Source organism: Chiloscyllium punctatum, chromosome 9 (assembly GCF_047496795.1).
Source record: "Chiloscyllium punctatum isolate Juve2018m chromosome 9, sChiPun1.3, whole genome shotgun sequence".
In the NCBI taxonomy this organism is placed as follows: Eukaryota; Metazoa; Chordata; class Chondrichthyes; order Orectolobiformes; family Hemiscylliidae; genus Chiloscyllium; species Chiloscyllium punctatum.
In genome coordinates, this window is record NC_092747.1 from 18721257 (window position 1) to 18744811 (window position 23555).

Here is a 23555-nt window from a genome sequence, read left to right on the forward strand (position 1 = left end):
GTGCAGAGGACTCCAGGTGTGGTCCCTGCTTATGTATTTAATTTCCCTTATATTAAAATATTCTATTAGCTTTCTTAATTATTTGCTAGTGACAAAGATGACTGATGAGGGCAGGGCGGTGGAAGTTATCAACATGGACTTTAGCAAGGCCTTTGACAAGGTCCCTCGTAACAAGCTGATGCAAAAAGTAAAGTCACATGGGATCTACAGTGAGCTGCTAAGATGGATACAGAACTGGCTTGCTCATAGAAGACAGAATAGTGGTGAAAAAGTGTTTTACTGACTGCAAATCTGTGACCAGTTGTGTTCCTGTTATTTGTGAAATGATTTGGAGGAGAATGTAAGTGGTCTGATTAGTAAATTTGCGGACGACACAAAGAATTGGGGGAGCTACAGATAGTGAGGAAGATAGGCTGGAGATTTGAGCAGAAAAATGGTAGATGGAATTTAATCCAGACAAATGTGAGGTGATGCTTTTTGGAAAGTCTAATGCAGGATGAAAGCAGACAATAAATGACAGAACTCTTAGAAACATTAACAAACGTTAATCTTGGTGTCCAATTACTAGCGGCGTACTGCAAGGGTTGGTGTTGGGTCCACTGCTGTTCGTCATTTTTATAAATAACCTGGATGAGGGCTTAGAAGGGTGGGTTAGTAAATTTGCAGACGACACTAAGGTCGGTGGAGTTGTGGATAGTGACGAAGGATGTAGTAGGTTGCAGAAAGACATAGATAGGATGCAGAGCTGGGCTGAGAGGTGGCAAATGGAGTTTAATGTGGACAAATGTGAGGTATTACACTTTGGGTGAGTAATCGGAATGCAAAGTACTGGGCTGATGGTAAGATTCTTGGGAGTGCAGATGAGCAAAGAGATCTCGGGGTCTATGTACACAGATCCCTGAAAGTTGCCACCCAGATTGACAGGGTTGTGAAGAAGGCATACAGTGTATTGGCCTATATTAATAGAGGGATTGAGTTCCAGAACCAAGAGGTTAATGCTGCAGCTGTACAAACCTCTGGTACGGCCACACTTGGAATGTAGTGTAAAGTTCTGGTCACCGCATTATAAGAAGAATGTGGAAGCTTTGGAAAGGGTGCAGAGGAGATTTACGAGGATGTTGCCTGGTATGGAAGGAATGTCTTACGAGGAAAAGCTGTTCTCGTTAGAGAGAAGAAGGTTGAAAGGTGACTTAATAGAGACATACAAGATAATCAGAGGGTTAGATAGGTGGACAGGGAGAGTCTTTTTCCAAGTATGGGAATGGCAAACACGAGGGGACACAACTTTAAAGTGAGGGGAGATAGGTATAAGACAGATGTCCGAGGTAGTTTCTTTACTTAGAGAGTAGTAAGGGTATGGAATGCTTTGCCTGTAATGGTAGTCGATTCACCAAGTTTAAGTGCATTTAAGTCATCATTGGACAGGCATATGGACGTACATGGAATAGCGTAGGTGGGATGGGCTTCAGATTAGTATGACAGGGCGGCGCAACATCGAGGGCCGAAGGGCCTGTACTGCGCTGTTATGTTCTGTACAGAGACACCTAGGTGTACAGGTCTACAGTTCCCTGAAAGTGGCAACACAAGTGAGTAAGATGGTCAAGAAAGCAAATGGCATGCTTGCCTTCATTGGTGGGGGCATAGAGTATAAAAATTGGCAAGTCATGTTGCAGCTGTATAGAATTTTAATGAGGCCACACTTGGAATACTACATATAGTTCTGGTCATCCCACCACCTGAAAGATTAGGAAGCTTTAGAAAGGGTGTAGGAAAGGTTTACCAGGATGTTGCCTGGTTTTGAGGAGAACTCAGGTTTACAAACTTATGAGAGGCATGGACAGAATGGATAGTCAGAGTGTTTTTCCCTGGGTAGAAATGTACATTACTAGGGCTCATAAGGTTGAGGTATAAGGGGAAAGTTTTTTACACAAAGTTACCTGAAACATGCTACTGGAGTAGGAAGTGGAAGCACCACAATAGCAATGTTTAAGAGGCATCTTGACAGCAATATGTATAGGCAGGAAATAGAGGGATATGGACCACAGGGGCAGAAGGTATTTAGTTTAGAAAGACGTCCTGTGTCAGTGTAGTTTTGGTGTGCTGAAGGGCCTGTTCCTGTGCTGTACTATTCTTTCTTTTTGTCTCCCAAATCTGTAGTCTTGCGCCATTAAGACAATATACTTATTTTTTAATCTTCCTCCGAAAATGGATAATTTCGAAGTTTTCCACATTATGTTGAGATTCCACACCTTTCGCCACTCATTTAACCTTTTCTTTATGGTTGCATAACTCCTTAGGTGCTCTTGACAACTTACTTTCCTATCTATCTTTCATCTAATTCACTTACATCAATTGTAAACAGTTATGATTCTAGGATCAAAGGTAGTAACCATTTGTTACATTTTTGCCAACCTGAAAAAGATCCACTTATGCTATTTCTTGTTTTCTGTTAGCCAATCCACCCTATATACATGCCAATATGCTATCCCTTACACCATGAACATTTATTTTCTGCAGTGACCTTTAATACTGTACCTTATCAAATACCTTCCGGAAATCTTGTTTCCCTTTATGCACAGCATGTGCCCTCTCCCCAAAGAAGGGCGGCACAGTGGTTAGCACTGCTGCTTCACAGCGCCAGAGACCTGGGTTCAATTCCTGCCTCAGGCGACTGACTGTGTGAAGTTTGCACATTCTCCCTGTGTCTGCGTGGGTTTCCTCCGGGTGCTCCGGTTTCCTCCCACACTCCAAAGATGTGCAGGTCAGGTGAATTGGCCATGCTAAATTGCCCGTAGTGTTAGGTAAGACCATAAGACATAGGAGTGGAAGTAAGGCCATTCGGCCCATCGAGTCCACTCCGCCATTCAATCATGGCTGATGCGCATTTCAGCTCCACTTGCCAGCATTCTCCCCATAGCCCTTAATTCCTCTAGACAACAAGAACCTATCAATCTCGGCCTTGAAGACATTTAGCGTCCCGGCTTCCACTGCACTCCGTGGCAATGAATTCCACAGGCCCACCACTCTCTGGCTGAAGAAATGTCTCCGCATTTCTGTTCTGAAATGACCCCCTCTAATTCTAAGGCTGTGTCCACGGGTCCTAGTCTCCTCGCCTAACAGAAACAATTTCCTAGCATCCACCTTTTCAAAGCCATGTATTATTTTGTACGTCTCTATTAGATCTCCCCTTAATCTTCTAAACTCCAACGAATACAATCCCAGTATCCTCAGCCGTAAGGGGTAGATGTAGGGGTATGGGTGGGTTGCGCTTCGGCAGGGCGGTGTGGACTTTTTGGGCCGAAGGGCCTGTTTCCACACTGTAAGTAATCTAATCTAATCTAAACTAGATTGGTCAAACATGATTTTCCTTTCACAAAACAAAGTTGACTTTGCCTGGATGCTTCAAACTTAAGTGCCCTGCTATAACTTCTTTAATAAAGCTTCTAAAATTTTCCCAATAATGGATGTTAGTTTAATTGTCCTGAAATTTCCCACTTTCTCCCTTTTTGAATGAAGGACTCGCATTCATTATCTTCAAATCTACTGGAACTGTCCCTGAATCAATGGAGTTTTGGAAAAGTAAATGCAACAATAATTTGCTAGTCACTTCTTTTCAGACCCAACAGTGAATTCTACCAGAATCTGGCCACTTGTCAGCCTGTGGCTCCAACAATTTATTCAATATCACTTCTGAGATTGTGATTTTCCTGAGTTCTTCCTTTGCTTCCAATTCTTGACTTATCGCTGTTTCTAATGTCTACCTCAACCCTCTATGGTGAAGTCTGGTACAAATTCCTGTTCAATTCATCTGCATTTCTTTGTTTTCTATTATTAATTCTCCAGTCTCATTTTCAATAGTTTCTATACTCACTTTATTAACATTTTGTATTTAAAAAATTACAGTAACTGTTGCGATCTGCTTCTGTATTTCTGGCCAGCTTTTTCTGATATGCTTAGCTTTGAAACTTAATACCTTTATTGTTTCTTTCTTGTCCAACCTTCTGACCTGCCACCTGTCTTTGTTTTTGTAGCCTCAAGTCTTACCTGTTGATTTACTCTTGGAATGTACTCTCTGACCTTTCCTGTCACATTTTCCATATTGATATCTTCCTCTATTGCCTTGTCTCTACTCTTTGATTTGCCACATCCTCCAAAATTTGATACTTTGTCCCCATTATTTTGTTGAATATACCTCATTTTTCTTTATATTCATTCATGAGATGTGGGCAACACATGCTAAGCACTGTTTATTGCCCACCGATAACTGACCAGGGGAAGGTGATGATGAAGTGCCTTCTTGAACCACTAATCTTTGATGTGTAGTGGCTTAGCTAAATTTGAAATATCACATTCTATCCACATCAAGATTATTTTCTGCAACATCACTCAGCTTTACCATTGTCCAAGCCCTAAAGAGGCTGTCACTATGTTATTTACAACCACTTTCTATATCACAATTGCTGGTCTCATCCTTCGCCTGCTCTCAATTTTACATTAAAAGCAAATTCCTGCGGATGCTGGAATCTGAAACCAAAAGAGAAAATACTGGAAAATCTCAGCAGGTCTGAAGGAGAGAAAAGAGCTGACGTTTCGAGTCTAACTGACCCTTTGTCAGCTCTCTTCTCTCCTTACAGATGCTGCCAGACTGCTGAGATTTTCCAGCATTTTCTCTTTGGTCTCAATTTTAATTTGCTGGAAGGAATGCTGGCTGGATTCTGTGCTATACTTTGGAAAACAGATATATACTCCTTCCTTGTTCCTGACACATTGAACTTAAAATCCTGTGTAAATTTAAGATTCTTCATATCCTCATCTATCCCATGTCTGCAACTTTCCATAGCTTTTTGTTTCCACGTTTACAGCTGGGCGTGCTGGTTCTGATCCTCTAAATGTTCTCCCCCTTTAGTTGCAGAAGTTTGAGCAATCTCAGTTCTACTCTCTCTAAAACACCCAATTTAAACCTTTTCTCATGTTATTTATCACTCTAACTGCATCCTTTTAGGAAAGCCACCTTTTCAACTAAGCTTCTGGTCACTTCTGCATATTTTTCCCATTCAACTTTGTTCTCATTTTCCTCCATAGCCACTATATCTCTGAAGTGACACTTTGAACTGCAATATAAATATTTTATTGTTTAGGAGTGGTCTGAAGAAGAAAGTGAAGAAGAGCTCCAGGAGTCTCTCAGCAGAGAAGATTCTGGAATTCAAGTTGACAAAACATCACCAGAAGAACAAGCACAACTCAAGAAAGTTGCATCACATGTCTCTTCAAAGGGTATGTTTTGTTTCAGACCATGTGCTAATCCTGCTAGGCTGAGTGCATGTAGAAAGTTACTTTGACAGTGGCTTACTAAGTCACTGCGCAGCGAGACAATCCTAGGTATGATCCCTAGTCTGTGTTGCGCTGGTTAAATTTGAGCAGTGAATCTAAGACTAGGAGTTAGAAAAAATAAGCAATAATTCTCACTATTGATTTTTTCATCCTGAAATTCTGATTAAAAATTGATTTTATGGGTAATAGGGAACCACTGATTATGTCTGTTTCAGTTTGTGTGAAAAATGGCTACTTATGAAATGTTAGAGAGTCTCAGAGATTTGTGATCTATTTATTTAACAGAGAAGTGGAGGATATTGGATGGGACATAAACTGTCATCTGTAAAGTAGATGTAGTTCAACTGGACTCTTCCAAGTATTTGTATTTAGAGATGTGTTTGTCTGCTATATATTAATGTGCAATATACTCCTGAACATAGATATGAATTGAACATTAAAATCTTTGTGACAGGATGAGCATTTAGGTTTTCATTAATGGTTAGAACAGTCTCCAAAATTTTTTTTCTGTCATGACCTTAATTTGAAGTTTGAGAATTGTCACAGTTGATGAAAGTGGTGGAGGAGAAGATCTGGAAGAGCAATTTGGAGTGTGGGGGTGGTCAGCCATTTCTTTCTCAGAGGTTGTGACCTCACTTGAGGTCCCAAACACCACTTTGAGAAGCCCAGGCTTAGAAACTATTTAACTAAGCTGGCTGCATTTCTGTCTGATCTTTCCTATTTTCTTCGGTTCTACAAGATCTTGATTTACCTTTCAAAGAGTCAAGTACTTCAGGAGCCTTGTCCCTGGACGAAACTTCTTTCATCAGTTTTACCTAATTAGTGTGGAAAAGAAAGGTAGAGAGAATTTTGGGCTGTGTATATGGCTACAAATATATATGAGCACTCAATGTTTGTACACACTTGGAAATTTCAGACTCAATAAGTTGGTGGTATTTGTGCATCCAGCTAATTGCTTCCATTCTGAAACAGACAAATACTCTGTGTTATATCCTTGTCGTATGCAAAAAATAGATATAAAAATGGTTACGAGATTGAAAAACACTAGAATTTATTTTGTTATTACAATCCCCATAAACTGATGACTTTCAAAGGCAACTACTGACTGGTGGAAAGAATAGCATCACAAGATTTTAAGATTTAAGATTTTCACTGTAACAAACAGACTAAAATTAGCAGTGACTGACAACTCAAAGAAAAGGAAAGACTGTTTGTGCCGTCTACCCAGTAGATACCTAGGCTTCAGTATTCAGTTCCATACACCAATGGCTTTTCAACAGCCTACCTTCTTCCTTTGCCCTGCCATGTCAGGTGCAAAGATCCAGTGTACCTTTGAAAGTTTTCTGCTCAGTCTTCTAGCACCCTTTGGTGACTGTTTGTTACTTCAACAGCCTTAAGGCTCATCTCTTCAAACAGGGAACCATTTCTTACCAGCATTGTATTGTAGCTAGCATATATCAGTCCATCCTTTTATTTCACAGCAACACCTTCTCTGTCTCTTTCCATATCTCTGATGCAATATGTTCCTTTCTAACTGTTAAACTAGCTGTCTTTTGTTTTAATATGTAAATCTGCCGTTTAATTTTCCATAGATTTTGGCTTGCAACTCCTTGTCCATCACAATCAAAGCACATGGTTCTGTCTCCAGTCAGGATTGCGTGAATCGCCTTTCTGCTATTCAGGATATTTTGTCTCATTTTCAATTCTAGGAAGTACTGTAAAACAGAACTGTTTTGTGAAGCCTTCCATTTGCAAACTGTTCTAAACAATTATTTTTCGCTCAAATATTGAAATCCAAAGTAGTGGCTAAACAATATTCATGATGTTATAATTTGTCTTGATCTAGTTGGTGAACCAGAAGCAAACTTGTGGCTGGAGCAACATGTGGTCACCCAGTACTGGACAACCAAATCATCTAAATTTAGTCACAGCTTTCACCTGCATTCCAACTTAGCTGCTGTCTGGTAAGAAAAGAGTTAACAATGTTATTTAATAATTATATTGGGCAGCAATTTTCTATATCATAAAAGAATGTTGATTTGTAGCTGCTCATGATATCTGTAGATGAGACCCTCTAATTTTGATTTGATTTATGTATTATGTTTTGTATTTTGTTACAAAATACAGTAAGGAGTGTTCCACAGTGTCACCGCTCTCTGGCACCATCTTAAAACACTGAAAAATAAGCTAAAACATAGAATATTAGAAAAATAAAGAAGTAAAGAAAAAGTGTTCAACTTTACAGTCCTTCTTGTAAAGTGTTCTGCCATGGGCCATGGAACTTGTGACCAGGCATGAATTTCAGACAATTTCATCACTATTTACAGAGGAACCTCAATTGTCCGAAAGCCACAGTCAGGGAGTATTTCGATCGGTTAATCAAATGCCGGATAGCATAGCCGTGCATTGGGACCTTGCAATATTGTTCGGATAATCCGAAATTTGGATAATCGAATGCCAGATGTTCAAGGTTCCTCTGTAGGAGTCTACAGTCACAAAAGACTTTTTTTTCCAGTTGAGATTTTAATCTTTCAAGCTTAAACTATAATTATAAATGGTATTGATAAGAATGCATCTAGAGTACAAATTCCGTCTCCTTACTTAAGAGGGAATATACTTGAATTAGAAGCAGTTCAGTGAAGGCTCACTAAGCTGATTCACTGGATGGAAATTGTCCAATTAAGAAAGGTTGAGACTATAATCTTACAAGTTTAAAAGAATAAAGGATGATCTTATTGAAACATTTAAGATTCTGAAGGGGCTTGACCAGGCAGATATTTAAAAGACGTTTCCTATTGTGAAGGTACTTAAAACAAGGAAATCACTGTTTTAAAAAATAACAGGTCTCCTATTTAAGTTGAAGAAGAGGAAGAATATTTTTCTTTCAGAGTTATTACTCTTTGGAATTCTCTTCCACAGAGCAGTGGAGACCGGGTCATTGAATATGTTCAAGGCTTAGATTTTTAATCAATAAAGGATTTGAGGGTTATGTAAAACAGATAGGAAAGTAAAGATAGGGCCACAATCAGATAAACCATGACCTTATTTGACACTAGGGAAGACTGAATGGCCACCTCCCACAACAAATTTTTATGTACAGACTCATTGCACATTGCGTTGCCTCCTTAATTTTCTGTGAGACTTGCTATCCAGGCTCATGCAAAGAATGGCCAGTTTGACTGACTAATCATTAATCTACTGATGTCCTAGCTGAGGTCTACAACACAGCAAATGAGTTACTCTCTTTAACAAAGGAAATAACAACATTTATTTAATCGAGTTGTTTGTTATATAGCTTCTTGCTTTTGTTTGAAAATACGATTACTTTTCTTATCTGATTGTAGTATAACTTTATTGTCTAGGGAACAGCATTTGTACAATACTGATCCACTATATTACTCAGATGAACAAATGTTTGTGACAGAAACCCAAGTGGTCCGAGAAATGTTGTGGTAAGTACCAGTCATTTAATACTTCTGGTGGATTTCACAAATATTTTGAACTTTGTGCCTTTTTGCAAAGGGTTATTCATCTTGAATGTAAGGCCTTATCTATATACAAATAATTTGGTTCACCTTGTAGAAATCTTCTTAGTAAACAGTCCCAATTTGAATATTTTTATTATTTGGCAGTTTCTTCGGTTATTAGTAAGCACATGACCAACCTGACTGATCTATTCCATCTTTGTTTGGAAGGATCAAAGTGAGTAAACAACAGATTAGTTGAGAATTTGGTCAGATTTTGTCTATATTTTAATGGTAGCCAAATGCCTTCTGCAAACACAACTCTTGCAGTGGGAAGATGTGACTTAGTCTCTTATTGCTGTTAAACAGGTAGCCACAATGTCTTGGTTACTGTGACTACCCACTGTGCCCTTCTGTGTTTCAGATCCATGGCTCACCCTGGTGAAGTTAGCAGGAAATATTGAAATATTGGTTAGCAAGGCATTGGAAGTTTGGGCTTCATTAGTTGAAGGATTGAGTACAAAGACAGAAGGTTTTTCAGAATGTATATGAAGCTCTGGTTTAGCTCCAACTAGACTATTGTTTACTACACTTCACTGTCCTTAGAGTAAACAGGAGATGTATCAGAAAGACTCGAGGTATGGGGGATATATTTATAAGATCAATGTGAAATGTCTAGGGTTCTCCTTGAGCAAAGAAGGTTGAGCAGAGTTTTGATATTAGGTATACGTGATTATCTTTAGCTTAGATAAAATAGACAAGGATTTTTAAAAAAAGAAACTTTGCCATGATTATACAGTGACTAGTGGAATCTGATTGAACATTTTGGCAAGATAAACGGCAGAAATATGCGAAGGAACTTTTTTTTTATGCAACTAGTGTTAAACAACTGCCCATGCTGTGGTGGATACAGAAACAGTCAATGATTTCAAAAAGATATTGGTTGTCCCCTTGATGGCAAAAAAACTTGTAGGACGAGAGACATAAAGTGTAAGAGTGGGATTGATTGGATTGCTTCCATGGAGGTTGGCATGGACACCCTTAGTTTTCCTAACTGACTTTATAACTCTAAAGCCATTTTGACACTGACAACTTGCTGCTTTAGGTAGAGCGAGAATGAAAGGGATAAAATTCTTACACCATTCAAACACAATTTTATGTTATCGCAATCTATCTGGCTCAACAGGGGTTAAGAGATACCTGAAGAATGTGGATATTTGAGATGGAATAAGATGTTAGTGTAACAATGCAGTACAATGCAGTATAATGAAGTTACGTGTGTAGAATCATGTAGCTGCACTAGTCCTGGACTACTGGAAATAATGTAATCTTCTGTCTCAGAACTACAAGTACATTACTGAGTTAAAGCTGACCCCTATGGCAAATGAGATTGAAGTCATAGAGATGTACAGCATGGAAACAGACTCTACGATCCAACTTGTCCATGCTGACCAGATATCCTGACCCAATCTAGTCCCACCTGCCAGCACCCAGCCCATATTCCTCCAAACCCTTCCTATTCATATACCCATCCAGATGTCTTTTAAATGTTGCCATTGTACTAGCCTCCACCACTTCCTCTGGCAGCTTATTCCATACACATACCACCCTCTGCGTGAAAAGGTTGCCCCTTAGATCTCATTTATATCTTTCCCCTCTCATCCTAAACATATGCCGTCTAGTTCTGGACAACCCCGCCCCAGGGAAGAGACTTCGTCTATTTATTGTATCCATGCCCCTCATGATTTTATAAACCTCTATAAGGATCACCCCTCAGCCTCCAACACTGCAGGGAAAACAGCCTCAGCCTATTCAACCTCTCCCTATAACTCAAAGCCTCCCCGCTAACACTTAGAATGAATGGATAATGCAGAAAAGAAAATAGCAAAAACTAAATACACAGGTATATGAATGCAAAGCTCAAGCAATAAAACCCAGGAATGTACAGGCAGAAATTAGGAAAGAGTCGGGGAAAGGAAAAGTAAATAAAATAGCTTGGTTTCTGAGCGCACTACAGTGAGAGCCAAGTCCATGGCACTGGAAGTGGCTCACCTCCACATGGATCAGTGCAACAAGGATGCTCCAGTAATCATGGGTGATTTTAATCTACATTTGGACTGGGCAAAATACGTTAATAATGACACTGTGGCGGATGAATTCTTGAAGGTGAAGAAGTAATTAAGGAACAGACTATCCTAGACTTGGTTTTATGCAATGCATAGGGATTAATCATGCTCCCTTTCGATTTTGTTTTTAATCCCCTTGTCCAATCCCTCCTCACTTAGTTCCACGACTCTTTGGACGCTTTATGTTGGTTTCAAAATTTCCAGTTGGTGGACCCCAGCAGCCTCTTCTTCATCATGAATATGTAGTCCCTCTACCTGTCCATCCCCATCAGGATGGTCTTGTGGCTCTCTGTTTTCTCCTGGAAAAGAGGCCTGAATCATCCCCATCTTTCATCACCACTCTCCTTTGCTCCTCTTACTTTGAACAATTTCTCTTTTAACTCCTCTCGCTTTCTTCAGATCAAAGGTGTGGCCATGTGTATGCATGTGGGGCTCTGGTATGCCTGTCTGTTTTGTGGGATATGTAAGACATTTCTTGTTCCAATCCTCGTCAGGGCCCTCTTTCTCTGGTACATCAATTATGATAACATTCCAATTACCCATTCTCACTTGGAATTAGAAAAAATGTAATCGTTTCACTTCCAGTTTCCACCCTGCTCTCCTCTTCACTGGGCTTGTCTCTGACTTTTCCCTTCCCTTCCCCGATATCTCTGTTTCCATGCTGCTAGATCTGAATTTTGCTAGTAATTTCTGCTGTTTCAGATATCCAGATCACAAAGCATTTGTAAAGATTGTTAATTAAAACAATGACCAGAATATGATAGAATTTTTTGCTGGGATAAAAAAGGAAGCATCCAATCTGAAAGCAGGGCCCTAACTCTAAACCATGGAAATCTGAAAATTGAAGATGGTACTGCATCACAAATATTAGGTAAGGTTCATTAGTGGAAAGAACTTGAACAATCTTTTGGCTTTTTTATTTAACTAACCTCAGGATAACTCAAAACATTTTCCATTCAAAAAGTATTTTGGAATTAGTCATTGCTGTAGTGTAGGGAAGTACAGCAAAGTTGCACAAATAGCAACGGTTGACCTAATGCAAAGAAAGCTGAGCTAGTTCTTGTTTTGTTTTGTGTAATGCTCAGATAATGAAGCAATCAATTTCCATGTGCAGTGAGACCTGGTAGCAAGTCATGTTCACAGAACAAAGTGCCAGGCCCAGGGTAGGGGTGTCCAAAAATAGATAGCATAGGTTTATAGTGGGAGGGGAACGATTTAAAAGGGAGCTGAGGAGCAACTTTTTCCATAGTGTGGTGCAAACATGGAACAAGCTGCCAGAGGAAGTGGTAAAGGTAAGTACAATTGCGACATTTAAAAGACATTTGCAAAGGTGTATGGATAGGAAAGTTTAGAGGGATGAGTGCCAAACATAGTCAAATGGGACTAGATTTATTTAGGAAACCTGGTTGGCATGGATGAGTTGGGCTGACGGGTCTGTTTCCATGCTGCATGACTCTCTGACTCCATTCGTTAGTGTTCTGCGATAGACGAAGGGTGACTTTATTGAAAAGCATGATATTGGAGAGACAACGATTAATATTAAAGGAGCAACACATGCGTCATAACAGTTACGCATTCCTTCTGACCAAAAGAATACCACAGGAAATGTGGCTTAGTCATGGCTGACAAAAGAAATTAAAGATAGTATTTGATCCAAAGAAGAGTCGTGTAAATTGCTAGAAAAAGTAGCAAGCTTTGGGTCTGGGAGCAGTTTAGAATTTAGCAAAGAAAGGCTAAGAGGTTCTTGAGGGGGAAAAAAAGAGTAAACTTTCAAACACAAAAACAGATTTTAAAAGCTTCAATAAGTTTGTAAAAATGAAAAGATTAATGAAGAAACATGTAGGCCTCTTACATTCTGAAACGAGGGAACTGAAAATGGGGAACAATGGGAGGAAGAAATTCACAAACACAAACAACATCCTTACCAGTATAAAGCTCACCAAAGAAGAAGAGAACAACAACAGATTCTCCTTCCTACATGTCATGGTAAAATGCAAAACGAATGGAGAGCTACAGATCAGCATTTTACAGGAAAGCTACATACACTGACCAGATACTCAACTACAGGAGCAATCATCCCAACACCCAGAAATGGAGTTGCATCAGGACATTATTTAAATGAGCCACAACACACTGCAGCACCAAGTATCTAAGTGAAGCCAAAGAAAAACACCTGTGCAACCTATTCAGGAACAACAGGTACTCTATAAGCACAATCTGCTGATTCCTACGCAACAGACCTGAACAAGAAGACACAACATGCCCTGAGGCTCTAGCCACCCTGCCATACATTAAAGATATCTCTGAGATGACGACCAGACTACTCTGGCCTCTGGGCAGCAGGGTAGCCCATAAACCTACCACCACATTGAAACAGCTCTTGATGAACTTAAAGGATCCCGTGCTAACAACCAGCAGAACGAATATCATATGCAAAATACCCTGCTAGGACACAACAAACGTTACATTGGACAGATAGGCAAGAAACTAGCCACCAGGATACATGAGCACCAACTAGCCACCAAAAGACATGACCAACTATCACTAGTATCCCATATACACCGACGAAGAGGGACACCAGTTCGACTAGGACAACACATTCATCCTGGGGCAGGATAAACAAAGACACACACGGAAATTACTAGAGACCTAGCATTCAAACTCCATTAACAAACATATCAATTTGGACCCCATTTACCAACCTCTCAGAAAAAGAACTGGAAGTGATATCAACCCAGCACAACATATCAAGACCGATAAATAGCAAGCGGGACAGAACACCAGCACTTCATCGGAGGCTGACTGATGAAGTTACCTAGCATGGTGACAAAACATCCGAGAACAAATCTACCAGCTCAGCAAGCAAACTTACAACCTGAGAACAAGGAAATCGCAGAGCAATGAAACAACTACTTTAGTTCTCTCTGTGCAGAAGAAGACACAAATAACTTCCCAGAAATGACAGGGAAGCAAGGGTTACTGGGAAGGAGGTTAATATTAGGAAAAGAAAAAGTGCTAGAGAAGGTAATGGGGCTGAAGCTAATAAATCCCCAGGCCCTGATAATCCAGATCCCAGTGTACCAAAGATGATGTAGATTCTGAAACACTTGTAGTATATTGTAGCTTTGCAAATGTAATCTCACTATTTAAAAAGTGAAGGAGGGCAAAAATGGGAGCTATAGATTGGTTGGCCTAATATTAGTAGGGTAAATGCTGGAATTTATAAAGGAAAAATGTTATGCACCAGACCAGACCCCCTCAACACATTTCAAGAAATTTGCCTGACCATAACTTGGCTAGTTGTTTTAAGCAGGTGTAGAGTTGATATTCCAGAAGTGATGCAGCAGGTCCAACCATTTATTTTTAAACCAAACCATTTATTTGCTAAATTATCGAATGAAACATAAACAAAAGAGAACAGAATATAGAATAACCAAACCTACCCGACAAGCCCCATAAACCCCCCTTGGCAAAAAAATGGTTAAATCAATTACAGCATCTTGAGAGAGAGAGAGATCCAATGTAGCTGTTCCTTGGACCAGTAGCCTCAAAACTGACTTACTGACTGCTAAAACCAAACCAAACCAAACGAGAACAACTCAGCCAGGATATATATATATATATATATATATTTGCTTTTGATAACGCCCCATTTAAGAGATTAATGTGCAAACATCAAAGCACATGAGTTTGACATGGATTGAGAATTAGTGAGGAATAAAAGGGGTGTCTTCAGAATAGAAGGAGGTGACAAGTGGGGTATCACAGTGATCAGTATTTCAGCCCTAGCTATTCAGCGTATATGTCAATGATTTGGATGAGGGAATCAAACCTAATATTTCCAGTTTTATTGTGATGCAAAATTTTGAAAGGATTTTGAGTGGTGACAAAGCTGTATAAGCCTTCAAGACTGTTGGGTGAGTGGGCAAATGCTAAGCAGTTGAATTACAGCTTTGATAAGTATAAATTTGTCCCTTTTTGTAGAAAAACAGAATGGTGGAGTATTATTTGAATGGTGATACACTGGGAAAGGTAGTGGTCAAAAGACCATGATGTCCTTGCATGCCAACCACTGAAAGCAATCATGCAGTTGCAGCAAGCAGTTGGAAAGGCAAGTGGTATGTTGAGTCTCATTGCAAGAAGGTTTGAGTACAGGAACCAGGGATTCCTACTGCAACTATACAGTGCCTTGGTGTGATTACATCTGGAGTATTATTTGCAATTTTTGCCTCCTTAGCTAAGAGAATATCAATTTGGCTTGGAGGAAGTAGTGAATATTCACCAGACTGATTCCTGAGATGGCAGGTTTTTTGTATTAGCTGAAATTGTCATTTGAACCTGTTTAGAAAGGTGAGAGGTGATCTCATTAGAACATAATTATGACAGAATTCTATCTTGACAAACTGGAAGCAGGTTTGATATCCTTCCTGGGATTGGGGGTGGGATAAGCAGTCAGCAGTTTAGATTTAAGATCTATGACTCAATTAGAGTAGGTCAGTCAATCTGTGGAATTCTATACTACAGAAGGCTGTGGAACAGAAGTTACTGAATATGTTTAAGAAATAAGTAGATTTCTAGGGTCTAAAGATGCCTATGAAAATGGGAAGAGTGTTACCGCATTTGAAATAGAGGATCATCTTCATAGTGGAGTAGGCTTGATGGGCTGAATGGCCTACATGTCTTCTGTTTTCGATGTTTAGCTCACAGATAGCAAAAATAAGTAAATTTACATAGGCACGAGGAAACGTAAGTACAAATTTGTAACAACTGAATTTTCACATTCATAATTTAGAAAATCTAATTTATTTGAACTTTTCACCATGAACAATGCCACCATCAATGGATTGTGATTTGCCATTTTAATGAGGTAAATTTTTTTTTGTATGTAGGTTGTTGTCTGGCGTTAATAAACTTTTCATGTATACATTGCATGATGGAAAGATTTCAGTGAAAACTGACATCATGGTTGCTCACCTGACCCAGGTATGTAATTCCCTTAAAGATTGTTATTCATTGATTCAGAATATTGTATTTCAAATCCCATTCAGATTTGAACACAATTGTAGGCTGACCATTCCTGTGGAAGACTGAGTGAAAACTGCACTGTTTGTAGGGCAGATAAGCTATTCAACTGAGGCTCCATTTAATCAGGTGGACAGAGAAGGGCAGGGAAGTTTTCTGTGGTGTCCTGGGCGTTATTTATGTCTGTCAAAGTCGCCTCAACAAACAATTTTGATTATTTTCATTCTGCTTTTGTGGGAGCTGTAAGTATGCAAATCAGCTGCTTCATTTCCTATGGTGCAAAAATGACTACACTTCAAAGTATTTCATTGGCCGTAAAGCACTTTGAGATGTCACGTGAGGCAATACCCAAGTGCAAAGTCATCTTTATATCCAGATACAATAATTTTATTCAAATAAAAGCAAAATACTGCAGGTGCTGGCAATCTGAAATAAAAGGAGGAGGTTGTGGAGAAACTGAGCAGGTCTGACCACATCTGTGAATGGACAAAGAGTCGGCATTTCAAGTCCAGTATGGCTCTCAGTTTCTCTCTATATTTGCTGTCAGGTCTGCTATGTTTGTCACTTTCTGTTTTTATTCAATATGCTTCATACCTTGTCAACAGCTGATAGACTAACTGTAAAAGTTGTTTCCTTGTTTTGAAATCTTTCAGTGAGTATTGAGAGAATTAAATTTTCAGTTTGCCATTCAATCACTGTGTCTACACATACAATCATTTTGACATTGACCTTGGCAATAACTTAACAAGCCAGCCTTAATGCAACCTGACAAAAACTCTAATTGAGTCATAGAGATGTACAGCATGGAAACAGACCTTTCGGTCCAACCCATCCATGGCGACCAGATATTCCAATCCAATCTAGTCCCACCTGCCAGTACACGACCCATATCCCTCCAAACTCTTCCTATTCATTTACCCATCCAAATGCCTCTTAAATGTTGCAATTGTACCAGCCTCCACCACTTCCTCTAGCAGCTCATTCCATACACGTACCACCGTCTGTGTGAAAAAGTTGCCCCTTATGTCTCTTTTATATCTTTCCCCTCTCAACCTAAACCTATGCCCTCTAGTTCTGCACTCCCCAACCCTGGGGAAATGACTTTGTTTATTTTCCCTATCCATGCCCCTCATAATTTTGTAAACCTCTATAAGGTCACCCCTCAGCCTCCAACACTCCAGGGAAAACAGCCCCAGCCTGTTCAGCCTCTCCCTATAGCTTAAATCCTCCAACCCTGGCAACATCCTTGTAAGTCCTTTCTGAACTCTTTCAAGTTTCACAACATCTTTCCTATAGGAAGGAGACCAGAATTGCATGCAGTATTCCAAAAGTGGCCAAACCAATGTCCTGTACAGCCGCAACATGACCTCCCAGCTCCGGTACTCGATACTCTTACCGATAAAAGAAAGCATACCAAACGCCTTCTTCACTATCCTATCTACCTGCGACTCCCCTTTCAAGGAGCTATGAACCTGCACTCCAAGGTCTCTTTGTTCAACAACACTCCCTAGGATCGTACCATTAAGTGTATAAGTCCTGCTAAGATTTGCCTTCCCAAAATGCAGCACCTCGCATTTAGCTGAATTAAACTCTATCTGCCACTTCTCAGCCCATTGGCCCATCTGGTCCAGATCCTGTTGTAATCTGAGGTAACCCTCTTCGCTGTCCACTACACCTCCAATTTTGGTGTCATCTGCAAACCTACTAACTGTACCTCTTATGCTTGCAACCGAGTCCTTTATGTAAATGACAAAAAGTAGAGGACCCAGCACCGATCCTTGTGGCACTCCACTAGTCACAGGCCTCCAGTCTGAAAAACAACCCTCCACCACCACCCTCTGTCTTCTACCTTTGAGCCAGTTCTGTATCCAAATGGCTAGTTCTCCCTGTATTCCATGAGATCTAATCTTGCTAATTGGTCTCCCATGGGGAACCTTGTCGAATGTCTTACTGATGTCCATATAGATCACATCTACCGCTCTGCCCTCATCAATCCTCTTTGTTACTTCTTCAACAAACTCAATCAAGTTTGTGAGACATGATTTCCCATGCACAAAGCCATGTTGACTATCCCTAATCAGTCCTTGCCTTTCCAAATACATGTACATCCTGTCCCTCAGGATTCCCTCCAACAAATTGCCCACCACCAATGTCAGGTTCACTGGTCTATAGTTCCCTGGCTTGTCCTTACCACCCTTCTTTAACAGTGGCACCACATTTGCCAACCTTCAGTCTTCCAGTGCCTCACCTGTGACTATCGATGATACAAATATCTCAGCAAGAGGCCCAGCAATCACTTCTCTAGCTTACCACAGAGTTCTCGGGTACACCTGATCAGCTCCTGGGGATTTTCCACCTTTACCCGCTTCAAGACATCCAGCACTTTCTCCTCTGTAATATGGACATTCAGCAAGATGTCACCATCAATTTCCCTACAGTCTGTATCTTCCATATCCTTTTCCACAGTAAATACTGATGCAAAATACTCATTTAGTATCTCCCCCATTTTCTGTTGCTCCACACAAAGGCTGCCTTGCTGATCTTTGAGGGGCCCTATTCTCTCCCTAGTTACCCTTTTATCCTTAATGTATTTGTAAAAACCCTTTGGAATTGAGACTGGCTCTAATGCAATGAGGGGTACGTCGGCTTCCAAGAGATCGATTGTGTTCGGGGATTCTGTAGTCAGAGATACAGACAGACCAAAGCTATATTTGCCAAAGCTACCTCACGTCGCCTTTTTGCCCTCCTGATTTCCCTCAAGTATACTCCTACTGCCTTTATACCCTTCTAAGCATTCACTCGATCTATCCTGTCTATACCTTACATATGCTTTCTTCTTTTTCTTAACCAAACCCTCAATTTCTTTAGTCATCCAGCATTCCCTTTACCTAATACAATTCCAATAAGATGATCATCATCCCTTTCGTATTTCTCAGTTCCACCCCAATAACTTCCCTGGATGTATTTCTGGGAATATCCTCCCTCAGCACAGATGTAATGCTATCCCTTATCAAAAATGTCAGCCTCCCACCTCTCTTGCCTTCCTTTCTATCCTTCCTGTAGCATTTGTATCCTGGAACATTCAGCTGCCAGTCCTGCCCATCCCTGAGCCATGTTTCCATAATTGCTATGATATCCCAGCCCCATGTTCCTAACCATGCCCTGAGTTCATCTGCCTTCCCTGTTAGGCCCCTTGCATTGAAACAAATGCAGTTTAATTGATTAGTCCTACCTTGTCCCTGCCTGCCCTGACTGTTTGACTCGCTTCTGTTCTCAACTGTACCAGTCTCAGATCGATCTCTTTCCTCACTATCTCCCTAGGTCCCACCCCCCCACTTTACTAGTTTAAATCCTCGAGCAGGTCTAGTAAATTTCCCTGCTAGTACATTAGTCCCCTTCCAATTTAGGTGCGATCAATGCGTCTTGTACAGGTCACTTCTACCCCAAAAGAGATTCCAATGATCCAAAAATGTGAATCCTTCTCCCATACACCAGCTCCTCAACCATGCATTCATCTGCTCTATCCTCCTATTCCTGCCCTCACTAGCTCGTAGCACGAGGAGTAATCCAGATATTACTACTGTCAAGGACCTCCTTTTTAAAGTTCTGCCTAGCTCTCTGTAATCTCCCTTTAGAATCTCAACCTTTTCCCTTCCTATGTCATTGGTTCCAATGTGGACAATGACCTCTTGCTGGCCCCTCTACCCCGTGAGAACATTCTGCACCCTCTCTGAGTCATCCTTGATCCTGGCACCAGGGAAGCAACACACCATCCTGCTTTTTCACTGCTGGCCACAGAAACGTCTGTCTGTGCCTCTGATTACAGAATCCCCTAACACAATTGATCTCTTGGAAGCTGACGTACCCCTCATTGCATTAGAGCCTGTCTCAATTCCAAAAGACTTGGCTGTTTGTGCTACGTTCCCTTGAGAATCGATCACCCCCTACATTTTCCAAAATGGCATGCCTGTTTGAAAAGGGTTTATCCACAAAAGACTCCTGCACTAGGTGCCTACCTCTCTTACCTTTCCTGGAGTTGACCCATCTATGTGACTGTATCTGAGACTTTCCCCCCTTCCTATAACTGCCATCCATCACATACTGTTGCTGTTGCAAATTTCTTATTGCTTCTAACTATCTCTCCAATCGATCCATTCGATTGGATACGATTCGCATTCAACAGCATTTATGGCAGATATAATCCGCAGTAACCCTTAAACTCTCTTTAAACTCCCACATCTCAAACAGTTCTCTAGTTTTGAGAAAGAAAATTTGCTCTGAAAAGTTAACTTGTTAACCACTTTCCATGCATTTAAGATCATTGAAAGGTCTACTGTTTAAGTTGTAATTGACACCAAGACTCACTCGCCTATCATTGCTGTGCTCAAGGACAAAATGGTTCCTGGTCAAGCAACGTCCTGATGTTAAAATTCTCATCCGACTTTCAAATCTCTGGACGACTTTGCACCTCCTTATTGCTGTACTGGCCTCCAGGTCCACAACCCGAAAGATATTTGGCTCATTTCATTCCCTTTAGCATCCCCCTAATTCTAATCACTCTACCATTGTGAGCTTTACATTCCGCTTCTTCGGCGCATGCTTTGGAATACCATGACTCGAGTTCACCAACTCTGTACCTCGCTTTTCTCCTTTGTGAACCTATTGATTCGACCAAACATTTTATTACCATAAAGGCACTGTACAAATGTAACTCACTGTAGTTGATGTTATTGCTGTTCCAGTCATAAACACCAGAGTGCACTTTGCTATATTGAAGAATAAATTCAAACTTTATCATGTTATATTTGTCTGTACGATTTAGCAAGTGTCAAATTTTGTAATGTTTGTATTTACAGTATCTCATCATGTCAGTGCATTCTCAAAATTTTTAAAATGTAGTGAATTATGAGGTAAATGTCCTGTGTGATCCATTTGGGCTTGGTATCTTATTATTTTTGCATTTATTGAAGAACTAAGGCCATTATTTGGTGGAAATGCATTCTGACATGTTATTAATTCATTCATAGGATGTGACTTTGCTGGATCAGCACTTATGGATCTTCCCAAACTGCCCTTGAGAAGGCAGTAGTGGGCCATGTTCTTGAACCACTGTAGTCCATTTGCTATAGATACCCCAAAATTGGTGTTAGGAAGGGAATTCCAGGGTTTTGACCCAGCAACACTGAAGGGTTGGAGATATTAGGATTATCACTGGCTTATTTAGGTGAGAGTCAACTCCAAAACGCAAAGTCCAATCAATTCCATGATAATTATGTTTTCATTTCTCATTTAGTATCATTTTGTTACCCTATGGATTTAGGATGATAACTAGGGTGTTCAGTATGCCCAACTCTATGTTGTCTGTCAGGAGTAGTCTTCTGGAAATTGTTTGATTACTTTGTGCAATTGAAAGAAATTTCCAGACTTTCTGCTGATGTGAGTTTTTTTTTTGTGTTGGTTTTGTCTCCTGAGAACAATCAGAGTGCAGCATCATTAGACCAGGCATGATCTTTCCAAACTACAAAATATTCATTTGTTTGTAACTGGTTGTTCCACCTAATAGATTGAGGGAAGAAATTATATTTTTTGAGTTTGCGTTAGTAGAATGTTTTCAGTATATAAAGTACTTTTCTTGTCACAATAATGTTTTGTTTACTCATGACGAGATAATTGCTTAATTGATATTTTTCTGAATATACTTTCGTTCCTGTATCTCAAATTGCCTAAGTGTCCCTCTAGTCAAACAGCTGTGAGTGGTAGAAGTCTGCTGAAACTTGATGGTGCTGTTCTGAGTTTGCTGCTGGTGCATTTTCAAATCGAAGCACGTGTAATCAGCAACTCTGGTGATTGAGGTTATGTGCTTCCTCCAGTCGGTGGGCTAAACTATTTTCCCTTTTCTGTAGAATTGCCTGAGAGCAGTATTGGAGCAGATAGCAGCATATGGGCAAGTTGTGTTCAGACTGCAGAAGTTCATGGATGAGGTTATTGGACACACCTCTGAAAGTTGCTCACTTGGAACCTTATCCACTTCTAAAAAGTTTAATGAACCCCCCTTTCGGACATACCATTCTTTTGTGTGGGCCTTGCATAAATACTTTCTAAGCTTCAAGGAGGAACTTGTCAGCATTGAAAAGTGTATGATAACTAAAGGTATTTCATATGTTGACATTCTGTTAACATTTCCTTTGCCTGAGTTCCTTTTACAGATTTGTCTTGTTACAATTATTATCCTAACACATTCTGGGCATTTTTGTGAAAGGCACAATAATCGTAGATATGGGTTTTTTTTGTTCAAAATGTTTTGTAATGTACACTTATCAGAATTAAGTGCACTGATGGAGATAAGCATTAGCCTAACAGGTATCCCTCAGTAGAAACAAAGAAGCAGGAAAATGTCAGACAAATTGTGCTTCATTATAAGAATGAACGTGACTGATTACCCACAGCTTAATGTAATATCATCATCCTTGCTTTGGTAGATGACAGTTCACACTCACAATGTGCAAGTTTCATAGTTCCAGGCAATTAACTTTGCATAATGTCAAATTCTGTAAGTGAATTTTGGCACTTATATTCTGATGACTCAGTTATTCTGTCCTTTTTTATACTCAGCTTATTAATTGAACAACCAATTTCTTTCCTGCATAATGCTCTGACACTTTTCTTTAATTTGGTAAACAAGTATTGTGAGGGAGAATAAGGATGGTTGCTGTTCTGGAACTGCACATCCCACCAGTCTAGCCAGTATTAGGAAGGCTGACAATAGAGAAAATTATTAGTTATGAACATTGTATTGTTCCTATGGTTCCCAATTGTAATTTCAATTACTCATGTGGCATTCATACATTTTCCTGCCGAAGGGAGCTGGACAAACCATTATCTTATCAATGAAGATCCCAGTTGTGTCAGTCAGTAGTTCTCTGTGGCAGATTGCTTATGCATTTGCTGACTGGGCTGTGCATAATGCTTTAGTACAGGAGTCTGTCAGTCATTTGTGTCCTGTGCAAAAAGGCATCACTAATATCACTTAGTGTTGAGCATTAACATAATTTGTCAGGGTTTCCACATCTAATTGTTTTGGGTCTTGTTGCAAATACTGCATGTAAGAACTCATTTCTTTCTTGGTAGGTTCTACAATTCTTTTCTTATATTTCTGTCACTGACAACCTTTTTTTATTTTAAGATGAGACAGTGACTCTGGCAGCTGTACTTGAAAAACTGGCTCCTCGATTGTCTCAACTTAAGATACTTCACAAAGTATTCAGTACAGGAATAGCAGAGGTTCCACCTGACACTCCAAATGTAATCAGGGCTTCGCATCTGTTGAATACTCTATATAAGGCGATTATTGAGTATGACAGTGTAGGAGAAGCTTCTGAGCAGACGGTGAGTACACCTTTTATTATAATAATGCTAAGAATCAAAATCCTGTGTGTGGAACTGAAGTAGTGCGTGAAAATCTATTTTCTACTAGTTGTGTTGAAAGATTAAATGTTTACATACTTGTGTTTGTGCCCTTTATTATACGGTTTTTCTTTTTTAAAAAATTGGTTGCCTCATTAAGTAGCAGGGGTCAGACCATTATTTTTACAGCATATCTACAGCAATGTAC

At 40.0% G+C, this 23555-nt stretch overlaps 1 protein-coding gene across 5 annotated transcripts in view; it reads left to right on the forward strand.

Moving 5' to 3' along the window:
• tubgcp5 (tubulin gamma complex component 5) overlaps positions 1-23555 on the forward strand; it is a 74225-nt gene that overhangs the window by 21310 nt on the left and 29360 nt on the right. For all 5 annotated transcript variants that reach the window (XM_072576962.1, XM_072576963.1, XM_072576965.1 and 2 more), the window contains exons 6-11: positions 5139-5274; positions 7178-7295; positions 8694-8783; positions 15811-15904; positions 21847-22093; positions 23127-23329. In XM_072576962.1, the coding sequence (XP_072433063.1) occupies positions 5139-5274; positions 7178-7295; positions 8694-8783; positions 15811-15904; positions 21847-22093; positions 23127-23329 (888 nt within the window). The remainder of the gene's footprint in view (positions 1-5138; positions 5275-7177; positions 7296-8693; positions 8784-15810; positions 15905-21846; positions 22094-23126; positions 23330-23555) is intronic.